Source organism: Cherax quadricarinatus, chromosome 55 (assembly GCF_038502225.1).
Source record: "Cherax quadricarinatus isolate ZL_2023a chromosome 55, ASM3850222v1, whole genome shotgun sequence".
Lineage (NCBI taxonomy): Eukaryota > Metazoa > Arthropoda > Malacostraca > Decapoda > Parastacidae > Cherax > Cherax quadricarinatus.
In genome coordinates, this window is record NC_091346.1 from 20,036,412 (window position 1) to 20,060,374 (window position 23,963).

At 38.9% G+C, this 23,963-nt stretch overlaps 1 protein-coding gene across 1 annotated transcript in view; it reads right to left on the reverse strand.

The window, feature by feature from the left end:
* Positions 1-2,476: 2,476 nt before the first annotated feature.
* Positions 2,477-23,963, reverse strand: part of LOC128705451 (G patch domain-containing protein 3) — a 35,191-nt gene continuing 13,704 nt past the window's right edge. The window contains exons 5-8 of the mRNA XM_070096897.1: positions 10,688-10,820; positions 9,746-9,910; positions 5,391-5,565; positions 2,477-3,098 (exon numbers count right to left, since the gene is read on the reverse strand). Coding sequence (XP_069952998.1) covers positions 2,864-3,098; positions 5,391-5,565; positions 9,746-9,910; positions 10,688-10,820 — 708 coding nt within the window. The 3' untranslated portion in view covers positions 2,477-2,863. The remainder of the gene's footprint in view (positions 3,099-5,390; positions 5,566-9,745; positions 9,911-10,687; positions 10,821-23,963) is intronic.

Below are 23,963 nucleotides of genomic sequence, written 5' to 3' on the forward strand. Positions count from 1 at the left end.
TGTCAAATCTTGTAAGAATTAAACCCAATTAGGGAGGAGGAGTATGGAAGAAGTGAATGTTTTCAGATACTTGGGAGTAGACGTGTCAGCGAATGGATTTATGAAGGATGAGGTTAATCACAGAATTAATGAGGGAAAAAAGGTGAGTGGTGCGTTGAGGTATATGTGGAGACAACAAACGTTATCTATGGAGGCAAAGAAGGAAATGTATGAAAGTATAGTAGTACCAACATTCTTATATGGGTGTGAAGCTTGGGTTGTGAATGCAGCAGCGAGGAGACGGTTGGAGGCAGTGGAGATGTCCTGTCTAAGGGCAATGTGTGGTGTAAATATTATGCAGAAAATTCGGAGTGTGGAAATTTGGAGAAGGTGTGGAGTTAATAAAAGTATTAGTCAGAGGGCTGAAGAGGGGTTGTTGAGGTAGTTTGGTCATTTAGAGAGAATGGATCAAAGTAGAATGACATGGAGAGCGTATAAATCTGTAGGGGAAGGAAGGCGGGGTAGGGGTCGTCCTTGAAAAGGCTGGAGGGAGGGGGTAAAGGAGGTTTTGTGGGCAAGGGGCTTGGACTTCCAGCAAGCGTGCGTGAGTGTGTTAGATAGGAGTGAATGAAGATGAATGGTATTTGGGACCTGACGATCTATTGGAGTGTGAGCAGGGTAATAGTATTTAGTGAAGGGATTCAGGGAAACCGGTTATTTTTATATAGCCGGACTTGAGTCCTTGAAATGGGAAGTACAATGCCTGCACTCTAAAGGAGGAGTTCAGGATATTAGCAGTTTGGAGGGATATGTTGTGTATCTTTATAGGTATATGCTTCTAAACTGTTGTGTTCTGAGCACCTCTGCAAAAGCAGTGATTATGTGTGAGTGTGGTGAAAGTGTTGAATGATGATGAAATTATTTTCTTTTTGGGGATTTTCTTTCTTTTTTGGGTCACCCTGCCTCGGTGGGAGAAAACCGACTTGTTAAAAAAAAAAAAATTGCTATTAAACGAAAGATGTATTATATGTTTCATGGCTATTTTCCCCTTATACAATCTTTCCTATACATGCATATTTTTTCCATATATTGTGGCATGATGTATGTAATGAACTGATTGTTGTAATGTGACTGTGGCTGCTTTCTTGCTGTAAACTGCGAGTCTCACAAATGTGTTTAATAAAGTGAAGGTTTCACATATAACTCAGTCACTTGTAGACGGATATACATAGTAAAGGGGGACATAAAGTGTATTATATTCTACATAACTGGGTCTTTCTGTTAAGTATGCCAATCATAACTAATCACATATAAATTGCGTACTTAAATTATAAGAATAAAAATTATCATTATCATTGTATTGTAAAGCTACAGCTACGTGTATATATGTTTGAATGACCTGTATGTGTCTTATGTATCTCTCATGGTTAATTGGGCTTTGTCATCTGCATCAATACTCCACTGAAGTTATTGTAATCATGGGGGAGTGCTAAACTCTTAGGGATCATACAGTGCCTGGAGAATGAGAGGCATTCAGGTTCCATCCATTAGCAAACCAATAAGGGTTCTAATTTATATATTTGTTACAGTAGAAAAATGATTGATTTCTGATCACTTGTTGAAGCACTACCTAGGAGGCTGTTAAAATGGTACCCCCAGTGGTTATACGGTATTTACACTGGATGCGCTGCCCTATTTTCTCAACTATATTGACTTTTCAACACACTGTTGTCAATTCCTTTTAAAATAAAAATATCTTTTTTGTTTGCTTTACTATTCTTTACTCTACTAGCTTTTATATACTTGATGAATACAGTACAGCCCTTATACTTTCTCCACATTATTGCGTGCCTCTGGCAAAACAGTGATAGTGTGAATGATGGAGAAAGTGTTCCTTTTTTGAGTCACCCTGCCATGGTGGGAAACAGCCAGTGTTAAAAAAAAAAAAGTCACAAATTTGCAATTGCAGTTTAATTTCTAAACCAAGTAAGTGGAACTTCCACTCTGACCAAGAAATGTTTTGAATATCCTGCAGTGTGTGCCAAGGTCTCACAGGTTAGGTGAAATTTTAACCCTGTAACCGGTGCTGTCTGGCGGAAACAGTGAAAGCTATTCCCTGCTTTATGCAATGCACATATGGCATATTTTTATGAGTTTTACTATAAATTTCACAATGAAAGAATATTTTATGCATAATACATACACAATATAACAGCTGTTCCATATGAAATACAGTGGACCCCCACCTTACGATATTAATTCATTCCAGAAATCTGTTCGGGTGCCGTTACCGAACGAATTTGTTCCCATAAGGAATATTGTAAATTAGATTAGTCCGTTTCAGACCCCCCAAAATACATGTACAAAAGCACTTACAAAAATACACTTACATAATTGTTCGAGTTGGGAGCTGATCGTAAGGCGGGGGTCCACTGTATATATAGAATGCTATAGTAAATCATTCATTTATTCACCTTGGAAGAAAAAAAATAACCTGTTACCGGACAAACTTTTATTTTTTCATTATTTTTGTGTCCTTGCTCACTGTAAGTAACAATGCAAGCTGAGATGAACCTGATATATTACAAAATATACTATATACAGTCTGTATATGAATAAATTGTTTTGTGGTTTATATACAAATTATACATACATGTACTGTATTTGAGAAGTATAAATCACTGAAAACCTCTCCTAAAATACATAAAAGAATGGAGAATTTAAAAAATAAATAAGGTATCAAAGATAAAACATATAAAAAATAAATCACTAAATTTTGATTCATGAAAAAAAAAGTTAAGATAAGTTCTTGTGAGGTTTGATGAAAATGAATTAATATTTACAACTATTAAATATAAAAATGAAATTCTGAAAGTTGTGATAGTTAACTAGAATCTGAAGCTCTTGCAAATGCCACATAATTATGACGATGAGAAAGAGTAGTTGGTTCACGAGTGCGAAGTGTTGGTGCTGGAGGATCCACTGTGCTGGGACAATCAAATACTGTAGATATCAGGACATCTTTCTGATGCTTCTTGCATGCTCCTGGGAGACGTGACTGGTGCTGTTGGCCTGTGCTTGAAGCAGTTCTCCAACCATGAAGTTTTTCTCCATAGTAACTAGAAATAAATAGTGATTTCTCATTAATGCATTTTTTGTTTTGTTTTTAACACATCAGCCATTTCCCACCAAAGCAGGGTGACCCAAAAAGAAAGAACCCCCTCCCCCCCAAAAAAAAATCATTATCACTCAACATTTTCACCATCACTCACACATAATCCCTGTCTTTGCAGAGGCGCTCAGATAAGACAGTTTAGATATCCCTCCAAATCGCCAATATCCTAAATTCCTCCTTTAAAGTGCAGACATTGTACTTCCCATTTCCAGGACTCAAGTCTGGCTAAATGGTTTCCCTGAATCCCTTCACAAAATATTACCCTGCTCACACTCCAACAGCTCGTCAGGTCACAAAAACCATTCGTCTCCATTCACTCCTATCTAACACGCTCACGCATGCTTGCTGGAAGTCCAAGCCCCTCGCCACAAAACTTCCTTTACCTCCTCCCTCCAACCTTTTTGGGGATGACCCCTACCCTGCCTTCCTTCCCCAACAGATTTATATGCTCTCCAAGTCATTCTATACTTTGTTCTATTCTCTCTAAATGACCAAACCACCTCAACAGCCCCTCTTCAGTTCTCTGACTAATACTTTTAGTAACTCCACACCTCCTAATTTCCACACTACGAATTCTCTGCATAATATTTACACCACACAGTGCCCTTAGACACGACATCTCCACTGCCTCCAGCCGCCTTCTCACTGCAGCATTTACAACTCATGCTTCACACCCATATAAGAGTGTTAGTACCACTATACTCTCGTGCATTCCCTTCTTTGCCTCCATGGATAATGCTCTTCGTCTCCACAGATACCTCAACACACCACTCGCCTTTTCTCCTTTATCAGTTGTATGGTTTCCCTCATCCTCCATAAACCCATCCACTGACAAGTCAACTCCCAAATACGTAACTGAAAACATTCACTTCTTCCATACTTCCTCCCTCGAATGTGATATCCAATTTTTCTTTATCTAAATTGTTTGATACCCTCATCACCTCACTCTTATCCATATTCACTTTCAACTTTCTACCTTTACACACCTTCCCAAACATCCTTTTAATTTACTAGTAATATACTGTATTATCATGTTGAGCTGCAATGTCTTCTTGTAAAAGCACTGTCCTCAGTCTTACATTATGGCAATGATTTTGCTATCTTATTTTTTGGGGTTACTGTACTTATACCATTTGCTTTTTATTAGTTCTCTCATATTTTGCTAGAGCAAGCCTTAAACTTTTACAAAAATTTTATTTTTCAGTACCAGGAAACTGACTACTTCAATTATGTGGTAACTAAACTGCTAGAGAATTCTTCAGCAAATGTCTAAACCATTCCTAGATGTTTTACATCAGAAGTTTGCTGAAATGTTTGGGTGAGAATACATGAGTGATGAGCATTACTGCATGTCTGAGTTGCATAGTGGAGGCAGGGTGGTGGTGTGAGGTGTCTGAGTTGTTGCACCATACCAGTTGTACACAAAGTGAATGTAGCCACCTAGTCAGCATGTCACCAACCAAGACTGTCTTAATTATGAAATCTTTAGTTCTTAACCAATCTTTACCAATCAAATGTGAGCCTACTACACTTGCATAAAATTATGAATATGCAAAATATCAATGCAATTGGTAAAAAGCTACCAGAGAAAAGATAATGCTATATTTATTAAATTTACAGTCATTGACCAACTTCTAATGAAAAAATATTAGTGATCCAAATATGCATAAAATAAACATACAAAAAATATGAATGCATATAGCAAATATTGATACTGTACTATCTTGTTTAGTTTACTGGAAGTGATATTTTCAAGCTGTAAGTAGTTTTACCATTTAGAATGGCGAGTCTGTGTTCGTCAGCAATTAATTGGTTCCAAAATACCAATTTTGTAAGTATAGAGCATTGCAAGCTGTAGACCTACTGTACACTTTAATCAAATTATGCTAGCAATGAGATGAGGTAGGATAATAGCTTTTATCCAGTAAAATCAATGGTGTAAAATAAAAATTCTTGCTTTTAATACTGACTCGACACTACCAAACACTGACACTTGCCAACTACTTTATGCACACTATGGTTACTTAAAAAATTTTCTGACTGCCTATCTTGGCATGAATAAGTGAATTATTACCTGTGATATGCTTAGCACCAAATACAGTACAATTTTTTTTATAATTCTTATTTTTTAATAACATCTAAAGCTGGAACTGTTATTCACTTCAAAATCTACAAATTTGTTTACGAAAATGTAAATTATACACAAATATGATAAATTTTATAATTTAAAACTTACCCAAAGCCTTTCTTGTCATGAGGATGTTGTCCATCACCATCAAGAGCATAAGGAAGACCTTTAGCATCTTTTCCTAATCCCTGTCCATCATGCCAACCCTGCGCTTCCAGAAGTCGGCGACCAAAGCCTCGGGTATGCTCTTCAAACTCTCCTATTACTGGAGGTGAGGTTGGCCCTTTGCAAGATAAAATACTGGTCTAATTTTCCATGTCACATATGTTCAGTTAACTAACTTACTTAAATCCTCAGAATTATTTCAACTTGTTTACCTGGTTGCCCTTAAGGGTTTAGCACTACATTATAATAAAGTAATAACAATCTTGATCTAAGACTTGAGACAGTCTTAAGTGCTAACAAACAAGTTTCCCAATATCTTCACACATTGCCAGCACCATCATTACTAAGACTATCAGAAAGATTGATCTCATCATTACAAGTCTAGGAACATTGATTTATACATATACAATAATTTAATTTTAAAAATTAAAAAATACCCATGCTTCAGGTATTCAAGAATACTGCCAAAGATTCTTCAACAGTCAAATAACTACCCAATATGCATCACATGCTAGTGATTCTTGTGCTTAACAATATTTTCTTACATGTAAACTACATTATCTGTGTACTGCATAAAAGAAATAAAAATTTGAATTTGATAATTATGGAGGTCTGACTGCACACTACTGAATTTATTAATACTGTATACATTAATATCCTATGTACTATACAGTGGTACCTCGAGATACAAATTTATTTCGTTCCAGAAGGCTGTTCGAATGCTGATACCAAAACAATTTGTTCCCATAAGGAATAATGTAAATTAGATTAATCCATTTCAGACCCCCAAAAATACACTTACAAAAGCACTTACATAAATACACTTACATAACTGTTCGCGTTTTGAGCTGTTCGTATTCCGAGGTACCACTGTATAGTATGCACTGGAGATTTATAATACCATACTATGTACCAAAGAGTTAATATTTTATACATTATTATGTTAATTCAAGAAAATCTAATCTCCAGCAAATAAAATACAATTACAGTGGTACCTCGGTACACGTCCTTAATCCGTTCCAGGACCTTGGACTTGTACCAAACGAATTTTCCCATAAGAAATATAGGGAAAACGATTACTCTGTTCCCATGAAAAAAACTCCTATTGTTATTGGCATATTATACACTGATGGGGTTGTATAAAATAATGTAAACACTGCTTAATACTAAAATATGTAATTTAAACACTGCTTAATACTAAACTACATACATAAATACAAATAGAATTAGATGAAATAAATGCAAATTTAACCTCACTTTACTTAGCTGAAAAGAGTCGAGTGCCTACTAGGATAGTGCTGAGAAGGGAGGAGGAGGAGGAGGAGGAGGAGGAGATGTTACAGCTTGGAAGGAGAGTCCCCTTCTCTTTTCTGTCTCTTTTACCTATCTGGACCTGGTTGAAGCTCACCAGGTTTGACTTTTACTAAATATCTGCCCAAAGAACTATGCTTCTGCCTTCTCCTCAGGATGTTTCAGATATGTGACATTGTCTGGTTATTACGGCTTTGTTGGGGTGGAGCTTCTTTGCAAAGTTTTTGACATCCATCCATTTGGCCAAGATTTCCTTGATTAATGAAGTAGGGGCTTCCTCTATCTCCTCTTCCGAGCCTGAAGAGAGTGTGTCCATCTTAGTCTGGTGCTCCTTCTCAAGTTCCTGCAGCTCCTCAGTGGTCAGCTCTTTCCTGTGCCCCTCCACTAACTCCTCCACATCACCATCACTCACATGCAGACCCATGGACCTGCCCAGAGAGACAATATCCTCCACTACAGACAGCCTCAAAGCCCTCAAAGCCCCTTTCAGCCACTGCTTCTGGCCACAAATTCCTCCAAGCAGAGTTCATTATTCTGTATGAAACTTCCCGCCAGGCTTTGTAAATGAGAGTTATGTAAAGGGCGATAGTAAAGTGATCTTTCCAAAACTCTCTCAGGGTTAACTCTGTGTCAGAGGTCACTTCAAAGCACCTCTGGAATAGTGCTTTAGTGTAGAGTTTCCTGAAATTACTGATGACCTACTGATCCATGGGCTGAATGAGAGGAGTCGTGTTAGGGGGGAGAAACTTTACAATGATGGAGTCAAACTCCGGCAGCACATAGTCCTGCAAGTTTGGAGGGTGAGCTGGAGCACTGTCCATTATGAGGAGGGCCTTCAGAGGCAGGTTTTTCTCCTCTAAATAACTTTTTACACTTGGCCCAAACATAACATTAAACTATTCACTGAAATATTCTCTGGTTACCCAAGCCTTGCTGTTTGACCTCCACATCACAGGTAACTGAGTTTTCTGCACATTATGTTTTTTAAAAGCCCTTGGGTTTTCAGAGCGGCAGATCAGTAGAGGCTTCAGTTTGCAATCCCCATTTGCATTGGCACAGAACAAGAGAGTTAACCTATCCTTCACTGGCTTGTGTCCTGGTAATGCCTTCTCCTCTTGTGTAATATAGGTCCTGTTAGGCATTTTCTTCCAAAACAGGCCTGTTTCGTCACACTTAAACACTTGTTGGGGAACAAAACCCTCAGCCTCCACAAACCCCCCAAACTCTGTAACAAAATCATTGGTGGGATCTTTATCAGCACTGGCTCCCTCTCCGTGTCTCACAACACTGTGAATGCCAGTCCTCTTCATAAAATTATCAAACCAGCCATGGCTGGCTTTAAACACTTCACTTTCTTGGCTCATTCCTGCCTTGTTTTTCAAAAGATCGACATGCATCAGTTTTGCCTTTTCGCAAATCATTGCCTCTGATATGCTATTGCCAGCACACTGTTTTTCTGTTATCCAGATCAAAAGCAATTTTTCAACATGCTCTAATGTCCCTGATCTTTATTTGGTAATTGATTTCACCCCTTTCGCAACGTTAGCCGATTTAATAACATCTTTGTTTTTCACAATCATAGATACCATTGTTCTCAGCATATGGTATGCAGCAGCCAAGTCCCGGATATGCATGCCACCTTCATACTTTTCAACAATCTCTTTTTTCACCTCCATGGTGATCCTAACTATTTTCTTCATTGGTTGGCTCTTCTCATTAACTTTCTTAGAACTCATGGTTAATGAATTTACTAAAAATTTATATGAAAAAACACAAAATCACATGAAAATTCACAGAGAGTTACAGCGTGGGTTGTTCACTGAATGGTAGCAATGGGCGTACTGACGCTAGTCAGTGGCTCTGTCTCGAGAGAGAGGTAAACAAGGGTAGAGTGCAGTGTCGTGACTCATTCTGACCCATACAAGTTCTAGCACGCGAGTTGTATTCCACACAAATGTCGTATACCAATCAAAAATTTTTGCGTCCAAGCAGGACATATACCAAGTTGGACTTATTCCAAAGCGGATGTATACCTGTCATGTATGGGGATTATTGGAATGTAAGCATAACTGGGGAATAACGGAGTAACCTGGAGTAAGGCAGGAGAGTCGGAGTCGAGTGATTAGAGGCGAACGGTAGGTAATGTGAGGTCACTGATGACTACACCTTCACCCCTCATTACTCTACCCACCACACTACTCACCCTCTCACTACTTGAAATAAAATAATGAATAAACGAGCAAATAATGGGGACAGTGAATATTACTATTCTACTCAAACACAGTTTATTATGAAGTCCTTGTACAATAATATATTTGGGAACAGGAAACATTACTGGGGTTTTGATAAATGAGGTGGTACATATAAGTAGTGAGACAGGGAATACAATTAGCTTGGCAAAACAGAATGTAACTTACAATATAGTTCAGAGGACAGTTCACCACAGGAATTAAGCCACAGGTCCCAAGACCTACACAGCCGAGTACTGCTCCAAGCCAGTACTCTGCCCAGTGTCTCCAACAGTCTCCTCCAGAGACTTCAGCAGCCTTCTCCTAAGCCCTGCACCCCAGCAGCAGCTCCTCTCGAATCTCCCTGCTCAGAGCTCTGCACACAGCAGCAGCTCCGCTCGGAGTCTCTCTGCTCAGAGCTCTGCATACAGCAGCAGCTCCGCTCGAAGTCTCTTTTCCTCAGTTGTTCCTTGGGCTTATATTGTCCCGAGAGCAACCCCCACAATGGGGTGTGCACCATGTGTTTTGACCTGACGCCGTCCAGAACAAAAGACCTCAGTCTTAAGCCGAAAAGGCGTGGCTGACAGACGTTTGCCAAGGCAAGGTGTGACCATATAATTAGGTCTCCCTAGAGACCTCACAAGCCCAGACGAACTACATCACATACCAAGGTACCACTGTAGTAATAAGTATAAGAAATAATAGAAAATTCATTTTATACAATGTTTTTTTTTTTTTTGATGCCTTGGTGTAACTTACCAATTCTCTTTTTCAAATTTGCTGATGAGGTATTCTTACTCATTTTCTTTTTCCCATCATCATGAGTTCTTGGGGTTTTGAAGACAGAGTGAGAAATATTTCCTGAGCGAAGTTTGTCACTGTGCAACATTGCAACACTATCCTGAGCATCACGATCTCCAGCACCTGTAAAACCATTCAAATGTGATTATTTAATGCTAAACCAAAACATCAGTTGTACAGTATTTATTTTCAAATGTAATTATTTAATGCTAAACCAAAACACCAGCAGTAGATTACATACTTTCAATTTAATCATTTAATACAGTTTACTATTTTATCATATAGTAAGACAGAGGAATATAGTTACTGGCAGTTATTAATTTCAAACTTTTCAGAAGATGGAGGGAAGTGGGCACACTGATGCTAGTGAAGAGCTCTTGAACCAAGGAATTAGAGTTACTCTTTCCTTTCTAAGATCAAACCTGACAACTGCCTTACATCCTATGGATTTAAGTGCTTTTCCATGAATATAATAATAACACAAAAACGTGATTTTATTTTTTAATGCACCGACCATCTCTCACTCATCATACAAGTAACAATACACTAAGCATGAATGAGAATTTATGAAATCTATTCATTAATGGGGAGTCAGAATATGCATATTGTAGCAGTATATATAAAAAGATTCACAAGCTTCTTGAAAACTGGATTTCACAGCATCCTCCAGACACAAAGAAAATTTTTCCAGTTACTATTAGACTTGAGTCCTGGAGGTGGGAAGTACAGTGCCTGCACTCTGAAGGAGGGAAGGGGATGTTGCAGTTTGGAGAGAAATTTGAATTGTGATGAGTGTGTACTTCGGACAAGACAGCTTTTGAGTGAATGATGGTGAATGAGTTTATATTTTGGGTCACCCTGCCTTGGTAGGTGATAATAAAAAAAAAGTAAAGGACAAACCTTCTTCATAGTAGACCGACATGTCAACATCCCACTCATCAGTTGTTTGTTCGTCGAAATCTCCTTCTTGTTCTCTCCAGTATTGTGCATCAGTATAAAACACAAGACCTGGCCCTCCTTTCTCCCACACCAACTACAAATCCATATTACATAATTAAGATATTTAGCATATCAAAATATAAAGCAAGTAATATGAGATTTCTTAATACAGTAGTACTTTAAGAACAATTAAAGTTTTTAAAAGTTAATGATAATTAAATGTTATGTATAATGAATAAAATATATCAATATATAGTGTACACGCCCCTTCTGTATAAATTACTAAATTTAAAAAGATGAACTTTCATTTTTCTTTTTAGATCATCCTGCCTTGGAGGGATATGGCCAGTTTGTAAAAAAAAAAAAAAAAAAAAAAAAAACAGTACAGTGTACAATATATCTATTAAAAGTGATTTCAAAAAAATGGGAAAATGGTTGGCAGAAGTTTTTCAAAGTTGCTAAGGACTCACTGTTAATCCCAATAATGAAGCACAAAGGACAATCCGTAGCTCCTCACCAGAGATATGTGAATTCTTACAATTTTTTGTTATTTACTTGACCCCTTAATGACTTTGAGATGCTTTCAGCCACACAAAATAAAAATCTCTGAGGGATTCTGGATCATCAAACTGCTGACTTTGCTGAGAAACATCAGCTACACAACATGGCTTTAGAGCAAGAAAATCTTTCACATCACAACTATAAGATCTAGGTTTAGTGCTTCTTTTTGATTATAATAATAATAACAACTATTAGATCACTATGACGAAATTATGGAGGCCTTGGAAGGAAAAGAAAATGATGATACATCTAAATGGATTTTGCAAAGATATTTAACAAATTTTTATAGCTGGACTTGAGTCCTGGAAATGTGAAGTACAGTGGACCCTCAGCTAACGATATTAATCCGTTCCCGAAAGCTCATCGTTAGATGAAATTATAGTTAGCTGAATTAATTTTCCCCATAAGAAATAATGGAAATCAAATTAACCTGTGCAAGACACCACAAAGTATGAAAATATTTTTTTTATCACATGAAATATTAATTTTAATACACACAAACTGACACTTACCTTTATTGAAGATCTGGTGATGATTGATGGGATGGGAGGAGAGAAGAGTGTGAAAGTTGTTAATGTTTAGAAGGGGAATCCCCTTCCATTAGGACTTGAGGTATCAAGTCCTTTTCCATGGTTACTTCCCTTCTTCTTTTAATGCCACTAGGACCAGCTTCAGAGTCACTGGACCTCTGTCGCACAACATATCTGTCCATAGAGGCCTGTACCTCCCGTTCCTTTATGACTTTCCTAAAGTGGTTCACAACATTGTCATTGTAACAGTCACCAGCATGGCTTGCAATAGCTGTGTGAGGGTGATTTTCATCAAAAAAGGTTTGCACTTCAAGCCACTTTGCACACATTTCCTTAATCTTTGAGGTGGGCAACTTCTTCAATTTCTTTATCCCCTCCTCCGAAGCAGTTTCCTCAGGTCTGGCCTCTTGCTGTTGAAGATGATCTTGCAACTCATCAGTGGTTAGTTCTTCATTGTCCTCCTCCACCAACTCTTCCACATCCTCCCTACTAGCCTCCAACCCCAAGGACTTCCCCAATGCCACAACTGATTCCATAACTGGCATACACTTCTCAGGGTTAGCCTCAAATCCTTCAAAATCCCTTTCGTCTACATATTCTGGCCATAGTTTCTTCCAAGCAGAGTTCAAGGTCCTCTTAGTCACTCCCTCCCAAGCCTTACCTATAATGTTTACACAATTGAGGATGCTAAAGTGATCTCTCCAAACCTCTCTTAGAGTCAATCGAGTTTCTGTGGTCACTACAAAACACTTTTGAAACATAGCTTTTGTGTAGAGTTTTTTGAAGTTTGAAATGACCTGCTGGGCCATGGGCTGCAGGAGAGGAGTGGTAATAGGAGGCAAAAACTTGACCTTAATGAAGCTCATGTTCCCAGAAAGTCGCTCTGCCAAGTCTGAAGGATGACCAGGAGCAGTGTCTAATACCAGGAGGCACTTAAGGTCCAATTTATTCTCCAGGAGGTAAATTTTCACAGTGGGGGCAAATGCATGGTGTAACCAGTCATAGAAAAGGTCTCTAGTGACCCATGCCTTACTGTTTGCCCTCCACATCACACACAAATTAGCCTTGAGGACATTGTTTCTCCTGAACACACTGGGAGTTTCAGAGTGATACACCGATAAAGGCTTCACTTTGCAATCACCATTAGCATTAGCACACATCAAGAGAGTAAGCCTGTCTTTCATAGGCTTATGTCCTGGGAGTGCTTTTTCCTCCTGAGTAATGTAGATCCTGTTTGGCATTTTCTTCCAAAACAGGCTTGTTTCGTCGCAATTAAACACTTGTTCAGGTTTCAGTTCTTCACTGTCTATGTAATCCTTGAATTCCTTCACATATTTTTCAGCCGCTTTTTGGTCCGAACTGGCAGCCTCACCATGCCTTATCACACTATGTATGCCACTACGATTCTTAAATCTCTCAAGCCAACCTTTGCTGGCCTTAAATTCACTCACATCACCACTAGTTGCAGGCATTTTTCTAATTAAATCCTCATGCAACTTCCTAGCCTTTTCACATATGATCGCTTGAGAGATGCTATCTCCTGTTATCTGTTTTTCATTTATCCACACCAATAATAGTCTCTCAACATCTTCGAGTACTTGCGATCTCTTATTCGAAAACAAAGTTGCACCTTTTGCAAGAACAGCTTCCTTTGATTGTCGTTTTCTTGGCCACAATAGTAGTGATGGTTGATTGGGGTTTGGTATAAAACCTGGCCAGCTCCGAGACACGCACTCCACTTTCGTACTTAGCAATTATCTCTTTCTTCATATCCAAGGTAATTCTCACCCTTTTTCCTGCAGGGTTGGCACTATTTTTTATATCACCTCGTAAGTTGGATAATCTGTTCTCATAATACAATTTTTTTGCCCTTCTTATCAGGCTGGTTAGGATTGACGAGTAACGTTTTGTTTGGTCTCTGGTTATGTGACCCATTCTGTACTGTTTTTCATATTGGTGTTTTGTATTTATGGATTTGAGAATGCTGGGTGTTAGCCAGGGACTGTTCAGTCTCTTAGCTGTCATCTGTTTAGTTTTTTTAGGGCAGTGCTTGTTATAGAAGTATTGGGTCTTTTTTAGAAAATTATTAATACATTCGTCAATATCTGTATAGATTTCTAGCTCAGTGTGTCAGTCAATGTTTGTTATTGCTGTTGTGAAGTTATTAATGGCTGCCTCATTGTGAAGTCTGAAGGTGACTTTAGTAGTGTCTTGGGGTAATTTACCAAGGGTTGTTATGAGGAAAGTAGGGTAGTGGTCTGTGGTATTATCTGTAATTATGCCTGATTTTAAAGGGGATATGGTGTTGGTCCAGATGTGGTCAAGTAGGGAAACACTAGTCTCCATAACTCTTGTAGGTTTTGTTACTGTTGGTAGCAACATGCAGTTACTCATTGTGTTTGTGAATTCAGTAACGTGTGGGTCCTGGTCTTGCAGGAGATTTATATTGAAGTCACCTGAGAGTAGTAAGTGATCTTTGTTCATGCGTGCATCAGTTATCATACTTCCTAGGTTTTGACTAAATTGGCTAATGTTTGATTGTGGAACTCTGTAGATGTTTATCAATGTGAGAGGTTTTTGTAGGTATTTGGATTTGAATTTAGCTATTATATATTCCCCATGTTCATCCCTTGTGCAAGTATTAGTGATACATTCTAGTTGGTCTGAGTAGTATATAGCTGTGCCACCCCCTTTTTGGTCTGGCCTACAGTTGTGTATGGCTGTGTAACCAGGAATGGCATAGACATCTGTAGTATCAGGCTTTAGCCAGGTTTCAGTTAGTGTAATGATGGACATATTGGCATGCAAGGAATTTAGTAATGCTGAGGTCATCGTAATGCTTGCTTAAAGATCTGATATTGTAGTTAAAGACAGTTATGTTTTTGTTGGCTCTGAGAAGTGCCTATATATCTATCTATCTATCTATCTATCTATCTATCTATCTATATATATATATATATATATATATATATATATATATATATATATATATATATATATAAATGAGAGAGTGGGTGAGATGTTATCAACAAATTTTGTTGAAAATAAGAAAAAGTTTTGGAGTGAGATTAACAAGTTAAGAAAGCCTAGAGAACAAATGGATTTGTCAGTTAAAAATAGGAGAGGAGAGTTATTAAATGGAGAGTTAGAGGTATTGGGAAGATGGAGGGAATATTTTGAGGAATTGTTAAATGTTGATGAAGATAGGGAAGCTGTGATTTCGTGCATAGGGCAAGGAGGAATAACATCTTGTAGGAGTGAGGAAGAGCCAATTGTGAGTGTGGGGGAAGTTCGTGAGGCAGTAGGTAAAATGAAAGGGGGTAAGGCAGCCGGGATTGATGGGATAAAGATAGAAATGTTAAAAGCAGGTGGGGATATAGTTTTGGAGTGGTTGGTGCAATTATTTAATAAATGTATGGAAGAGGGTAAGGTACCTAGGGATTGGCAGAGAGCATGCATAGTTCCTTTGTATAAAGGCAAAGGGGATAAAAGAGAGTGCAAAAATTATAGGGGGATAAGTCTGCTGAGTATACCTGGTAAAGTGTATGGTAGAGTTATTATTGAAAGAATTAAGAGTAAGACGGAGAATAGGATAGCAGATGAACAAGGAGGCTTTAGGAAAGGTAGGGGGTGTGTGGACCAGGTGTTTACAGTGAAACATATAAGTGAACAGTATTTAGATAAGGCTAAAGAGGTCTTTGTGGCATTTATGGATTTGGAAAAGGCGTATGACAGGGTGGATAGGGGGGCAATGTGGCAGATGTTGCAAGTGTATGGTGTAGGAGGTAGGTTACTGAAAGCAGTGAAGAGTTTTTACGAGGATAGTGAGGCTCAAGTTAGAGTATGTAGGAAAGAGGGAAATTATTTCCCAGTAAAAGTAGGCCTTAGACAAGGATGTGTGATGTCACCGTGGTTGTTTAATATATTTATAGATGGGGTTGTAAGAGAAGTAAATGCGAGGGTCTTGACAAGAGGCGTGGAGTTAAAAGATAAAGAATCACACACAAAGTGGGAGTTGTCACAGCTGCTCTTTGCTGATGACACTGTGCTCTTGGGAGATTCTGAAGAGAAGTTGCAGAGATTGGTGGATGAATTTGGTAGGGTGTGCAAAAGAAGAAAATTAAAGGTGAATACAGGAAAGAGTAAGGTTATGAGGATAACAAAAAGATTAGGTGATGAAAGATTGAATATCAGATTGGAGGGAGAGAGTATGGAGGAGGTGAATGTATTCAGATATTTGGGAGTGGACGTGTCAGCGGATGGGTCTATGAAAGATGAGGTGAATCATAGAATTGATGAGGGAAAAAGAGTGAGTGGTGCACTTAGGAGTCTGTGGAGACAAAGAACTTTGTCCTTGGAGGCAAAGAGGGGAATGTATGAGAGTATAGTTTTACCAACGCTCTTATATGGGTGTGAAGCATGGGTGATGAATGTTGCAGCGAGGAGAAGGCTGGAGGCAGTGGAGATGTCATGTCTGAGGGCAATGTGTGGTGTGAATATAATGCAGAGAATTCGTAGTTTGGAAGTTAGGAGGAGGTGCGGGATTACCAAAACTGTTGTCCAGAGGGCTGAGGAAGGGTTGTTGAGGTGGTTCGGACATGTAGAGAGAATGGAGCGAAACAGAATGACTTCAAGAGTGTATCAGTCTGTAGTGGAAGGAAGGCGGGGTAGGGGTCGGCCTAGGAAAGGTTGGAGAGAGGGGGTAAAGGAGGTTTTGTGTGCGAGGGGCTTGGACTTCCAGCAGGTATGCATGAGCGTGTTTGATAGGAGTGAATGGAGACAAATGGTTTTTAATACTTGACATGCTGTTGGAGTGTGAGCAAAGTAACATTTATGAAGGGGTTCAGGGAAACCGGCAGTCCGGACTTGAGTCCTAGAGATGGGAAGTACAGTGCCTGCACTCTGAAGGAGGGGTGTTAATGTTGCAGTTTAAAAACTGTAGTGTAAAGCACCCTTCTGGCAAGACAGTGATGGAGTGAATGATGGTGAAAGTTTTTCTTTTTCGGGCCACCCTGCCTTGGTGGGAATCGGCCAGTGTGATAATAAAAAAAAAAAAAAATATTATATATATATATATATATATATATATTATATATATATATATATATATATATATCCTCCATGGGGAAGTGGAACAGAATTCTTCCTCCGTAAGCCATGCGTGTTGTAAGAGGCGACTAAAATGCCAGGAGCAAGGGGCTAGTAACCCCTTCTCCTGTATATATTACTAAATGTGAAAGGAGAAACTTTTGTTTTTCCTTTTGGGCCACCCCGCCTCGGTGGGATACAGCCGATGTGTTGAAAGAAATATATATATATATATATATATCTTTCTTTCTTTCAACACACCGGCCGTATCCCACCGAGGCGGGGTGGCCCAAAAGGAAAAACGAAAGTTTCTCCTTTTACATTTAGTAATATATACAGGAGAAGGGGTTACTAGCTCCTTGCTCCCGGCATTTTAGTCGCCTCTTACAACACGCATGGCTTACGGAGGAAGAATTCTGTTCCACTTCCCCATGGAGGATATATATATATATATATATATATATATATATAATATTTTTTTTTTATTATCACACTGGCCGATTCCCACCAAGGCAGGGTGGTCCGAAAAAGAAAAACTTTTACCATCATTCACTCCATCACTGTCTTGCCAGAAGGGTGCTTTACACTACAGTTTTTAAACTGCAACATTAACACCCCTCCTTCAGAGTGCAGGCACTGTACTTCCCATCTCCAGGACTCAAGTCCGGCCTGCCGGTTTCCCTGAACCCCTTCATAAATGTTACTTTGCTCACACTCCAACAGCACGTCAAGTATTAAAAACCATTTGTCTCCATTCACTCCTATCAAACACGCTCACGCATGCCTGCTGGAAGTCCAAGCCCCTCACACACAAAACCTCCTTTACCCCCTCCCTCCAACCTTTCCCAGGCCGACCCCTACCCTGCCTTCCTTCCACTACAGACTGATACACTCTTGAAGTCACTCTGTTTCGCTCCATTCTCTCTACATGTCCGAACCACCTCAACAACCCTTCCTCAGCCCTCTGGACAACAGTTTTGGTAATCCTGCACCTCTTCCTAACTTCGAAACTACGAATTCTCTGCATTATATTCACACCACACATTGCCCTCAGACATGACATCTCCACTGCCTCCAGCCTTCTCCTCGCTGCAACATTCATCACCCATGCTTCACACCCATATAAGAGCGTTGGTAAAACTATACTCTCATACATTCCCCTCTTTTCCTCCATGGACAAAGTTCTTTGTCTCCACAGACTACTAAGTGCACCACTCACCCTTTTCCCCTCATCAATTCTATGATTCATCTCATCTTTCATAGACCCATCCACTGACATGTCCACTCCCAAATATCTGAATACATTCACCTCCTCCATACTCTCTCCCTCCAATCTGATATCCAATCTTTCATCACCTAATCTTTTTGTTATCCTCATTACCTTACTCTTTCCTGTATTCACTTTTAATTTTCTTCTTTTGCACACCCTACCAAATTCATCCACCAATCTCTGCAACTTCTCTTCAGAATTTCGCAAGAGCACAGTGTCATCAGCAAAGAGCAACTGTGACAACTCCCACTTCATGTGTGATTCTTTATCTTTTAACTACATGCCTCTTGCCAAGACCCTCGCATTTACTTCTCTTACAACCCCATCTATAAATATATTAAACAACCACGGTAGCATCACACATCCTTGTCTAAGGCCTACTTTTACTGGGAAATAATTTCCCTCTTTCCTTCATACTCTAACTTGAGCCTCACTATCCTCGTAAAAACTCTTCACCGCTTTCAGTAACCTACCTCCTACACCATACACCTGCAACATCTGCCACATTGCCCCCCTATCCACCCTGTCATACGCCTTTTCCAAATCCATAAATGCCACAAAGACCTCTTTAGCCTTATCTAAATACTGTTCACTTATATGTTTCACTGTAAACACCTGGTCCACACACCCCCTACCTTTCCTAAAGCCTCCTTGTTCATCTGCTATCCTATTCTCCGTCTCACTCTTAATTCTTTCAATAATAACTCTACCATACACTTTACCAGGTATACTCAACAGACTTATCCCCCCTATAATTTTTGCACTCTCTTTTGTCCCCTTTGCCTTTATACAAAGGAACTATGCATGCTCTCTGCCAATCCCTAAGTACCTTACCCTCTTCCATATATTTATTAAATAATTGCACCAACTACTCCAAAACTATATCCCCACCTGCTTTTAACATTTCTATCTTTATCCCATCAATCCCGGCTGCCTTACCCCCTTTCAATTTACCTACTGCCTCACGAACTTCCCCCACACTCACAAATGGCTATTCCTCACTCCTACAAGATGTTATTCCTCCTTGCCCTATACACGAAATCACAGCTTCCCTATCTTCATCAACATTTAACAATTCCTCAAAATATTCCCTACATCTTCCCAATACCTCTAACTCTCCATTTAATAACTCTCCTCTCCTATTTTTAACTGACAAATCCATTTGTTCTCTAGGCTTCCTTAACTTGTTAATCTCACTCCAAAACTTTTTCTTATTTTCAACAAAATTTGTTGATAACATCTCACCCACTCTCTCATTTGCTCTCTTTTTACATTGCTTCACCACTCTCTTAACCTCTCTCTTTTTCTCCATATACTCTTCCCTCCTTGCATCGCTTCTACTTTGTAAAAACTTCTCATATGCTAACTTTTTCTCCCTTACTACTCTCTTTACATCATCATTCCACCAATCGCTCCTCTTCCCTCCCGCACCCACTTTCCTGTAACCACAAACTTCTGCTGAACACTCTAACACTACATTTTTAAACCTACCCCATACCTCTTCGACCCCATTGCCTATGCTCTCATTAGCCCATCTATCCTCCAATAGCTGTTTATATCTTACCCTAACTGCCTCCTCTTTTAGTTTATAAACCTTCACCTCTCTCTTCCCTGATGCTTCTATTCTCCTTGTATCCCATCTACCTTTTACTCTCAGTGTAGCTACAACTAGAAAGTGATCTGATATATCTGTGGCCCCTCTATAAACATGTACATCCTGAAGTCTACTCAACAGTCTTTTATCTACCAATACATAATCCAACAAACTACTGTCATTTTGCCCTACATCATATCTTGTATAATTATTTATCCTCTTTTTCTTAAAATATGTATTACCTATAACTAAACCCCTTTCTATACAAAGTTCAATCAAAGGGCTCCCATTATCATTTACACCTGGCACCCCAAACTTACCTACCACACCCTCTCTAAAAGTTTCTCCTACTTTAGCATTCATGTCCCCTACCACAATTACTCTCTCACTTGGTTCAAAGGCTCCTATACATTCACTTAACATCTCCCAAAATCTCTCTCTCTCCTCTACATTCCTCTCTTCTCCAGGTGCATACACGCTTATTATGACCCACTTTTCGCATCCAACCTTTACTTTAATCCACATAATTCTTGAATTTACACATTCATATTCTCTTTTCTCCTTCCATAACTGATCCTTCAATATTACTACCCCTTCCTTTGCTCTAACTCTCTCAGATACTCCAGATTTAATCCCATTTATTTCCCCCCACCGAAACTCCCCTACCCCCTTCAGTTTTGTTTCGCTTAGGGCTAGGACATCCAACTTCTTTTCATTCATAACATATATAGTGATTGGTGGAATGATGAAGTAAAGGGTGTGATAAAAGAGAAAAAGGTAGCTTCCGAGAGGTTTTTACAAAGCAGAAGTGTTATAAGAAGAGCAGAGTATATGGAGAGTAAAAGAAAGGTGAAGAGAGTGGTGAGAGAGTGCAAAAGGAGAGCAGATGAAAGAGTGGGAGAGGCACTGTCAAGAAATTTTAATGAAAATAAGAAAAAATTTTGGAGTGAGTTAAACAAGTTAAGAAAGCCTAGGGAAAGTATGGATTTGTCCGTTAAAAACAGAGTAGGGGAGTTAGTAGATGGGGAGAGGGAGGTATTAGATAGATGGCGAGAATATTTTGAGGAACTTTTAAATGTTGAGGAAGAAAGGGAGGCGGTAATTTCATGCACTGGCCAGGGAGGTATACCATCTTTTAGGAGTGAAGAAGAGCAGAATGTAAGTGTGGTGGAGGTACGTGAGGCATTACGTAGAATGAAAGGGGGTAAAGCAGCTGGAACTGATGGGATCATGACAGAAATGTTAAAAGCAGGGGGGGATATAGTGTTGGAGTGGTTGGTACTTTTGTTTAATAAATGTATGAAAGAGGGGAAGGTACCTAGGGATTGGCGGAGAGCATGTATAGTCCCTTTATATAAAGGGAAAGGGGACAAAAGAGACTGTAAAAATTATAGAGGAATAAGTTTACTGAGTATACCAGGAAAAGTATACGGTAGAGTTATAATTGAAAGAATTAGAGGTAAGACAGAATGCAGAATTGCGGATGGATGAGCAAGGAGGCTTCAGAGTGGGTAGGGGATGTGTAGATCAAGTGTTTACATTGAAGCATATATGTTAACAGTATTTAGATAAAGGTAGGGAAGTTTTTATTGCATTTATGGATTTAGAAAAGGCATATGATAGAGTGGATAGAGGAGCAATGTGGCAGATGTTGCAAGTTTATGGAATAGGTGGTAAGTTACTAAATGCTGTAAAGAGCTTTTATGAGGATAGTGAGGCTCAGGTTAGGGTGTGTAGAAGAGAGGGAGAATACTTCCTGGTAAAAGTAGGTCTTAGACAGGGATGTGTAATGTCACCATGGTTGTTTAATATATTTATAGATGGGGTTGTAAAAGAAGTAAATGCTAGGGTGTTCGGGAGAGGGGTGGGATTAAATTATGGGGAATCAAATTCAAAATGGGAATTGACACAGTTACTTTTTGCTGATGATACTGTGCTTATGGGAGATTCTAAAGAAAAATTGCAAAGGTTAGTGGATGAGTTTAAGAATGTGTGTAAAGGTAGAAAGTTGAAAGTAAACATAGAAAAGAGTAAGGTGATGAGGGTATCAAATGATTTAGATAAAGAAAAATTGGATATCAAATTGGGGAGGAGGAGTATGGAAGAAGTGAATGTTTTCAGATACTTGGGAGTTGACGTGTCGGCGGATGGATTTATGAAGGATGAGGTTAGTCATAGAATTGATGAGGGAAAAAAGGTGAGTGGTGCGTTGAGGTATATGTGGAGTCAAAAAACGTTATCTATGGAGGCAAAGAAGGGAATGTATGAAAGTATAGTAGTACCAACACTCTTATATGGATGTGAAGCTTGGGTGGTAAATGCAGCAGCGAGGAGACGGTTGGAGGCAGTGGAGATGTCCTGTCTAAGGGCAATGTGTGGTGTAAATATTATGCAGAAAATTCGGAGTGTGGAAATTAGGAGAAGGTGTGGAGTTAATAAAAGCATTAGTCAGAGGGCAGAAGAGGGGTTGTTGAGGTGGTTTGGTCATTTAGAGAGAATGGATCAAAGTAGAATGACATGGAAAGCATATAAATCTATAGGGGAAGGAAAGAGGGGGTAAAGGAGGTTTTGTGGGCGAGGGGCTTGGACTTCCAGCAAGCGTGCATGAGCGTGTTAGATAGGAGTGAATGGAGACGAATGATACTTGGGACCTGACGATCTGTTGGAGTGTGAGCAGGGTAATATTTAGTGAAGGGATTCAGGGAAACCGGTTATTTTCATATAGTCGGACTTGAGTCCTGGAAATGGGAAGTACAATGCCTGCACTTTAAAGGAGGGGTTTGGGATATTGCCAGTTTGGAGGGATATGTTGTGTATCTTTATACGTATATGCTTCTAAACTGTTGTATTCTGAGCACCTCTGCAAAAGCAGTGATAATGTGTGAGTGTGGTGAAAGTGTTGAATGATGATGAAAGTATTTTCTTTTTGGGGATTTTCTTTGTTTTTTGGGTCACCCTGCCTCGGTGGGAGACGACCAACTTGTTGAAATATATATATACATATATATATATATATATATATATATATATATATATATATATATATATATATATATATATATATATATATATATATATATATAATATATATATATATATATACAGTGGACCCCCGGTTAACGATATTTTTTCACTCCATTAGTATGTTCAGGTGCCAGTACTGACCGAATTTATTCCCATAAGGAATATTGTGAAGTAGATTAGTCCATTTCAGACCCCCAAACATACACGTACAAACGCACTTACATAAATACACTTACATAATTGGTCGCATTCGGAGGTAATCGTTATGCGGGGGTCCACTGTATATATGTCGTGCCGAATAGGCAGAACTTGCAATCTTGGCTTAAATAGCAACGCTCATCTTGCCATATAGGACAAGCGAAAACTTTTGTATGCAATAATTTCGCCAAAATCATTCTTAACCTAACAAAAAAAATATATTTCACTGTGTTTGTTAAGTATTAAATTATTGTAAACAAATTTAAAATATATTTAGTTGGGTTAGGCTAAAATAAATTGTTCTTGTTATAATAAGGTTAGGTAAGTTTTCTAAGTTCCTTTTGGTGCAAAATTAAAAATTTTTGCATTAACATTAATGAAAAAAATATATCTTTAAACGTATAAGAGAAAATTTTAGAAAGGACTTAATTTTAAATGAATTCTTGCTAACTGGCCAGTTTTACATATTCGGCACGACATATATATGTGTGTGTGTGTGTGTGTGTGTGTGTGTGTGTGTGTGTGTGTGTGTGTGTGTGTGTGTGTGTGTGTTTTATTTTTCCTGCCTTCAAATTTGGCACGTTTGGCCTGAGATGTGGCAAACACCAAGAATTCACCGATGTAATGTCATATTAACACTCCTGTTTTAAGAGGAAAGTTATGTTAACCCCAAGTTTAGGGTCTGTCTATCTCTGTATCTCAGTCTATCTCTATTTCTGTCTATCTCTGTCTTCCTCTGTCTGTCTGTCTCTGTCTATATATCTCTGTCTATCTGTCTCTGTCTACCTCTGTCTATCTGTGTCTGTCTCTGTTTATCTGTCTCTGTCTTTATCTGTCTTTGTCTATGTCTCTGTATCTCTTTCAATCTGTCTCTCTCTTTCTATCTGTGTCTATCTCTGTCTCACAGGTACACATAAATACAAGTATATATAGTGTAAATTACCTAGGATAACCCAAAAAATCCAAAGTGCT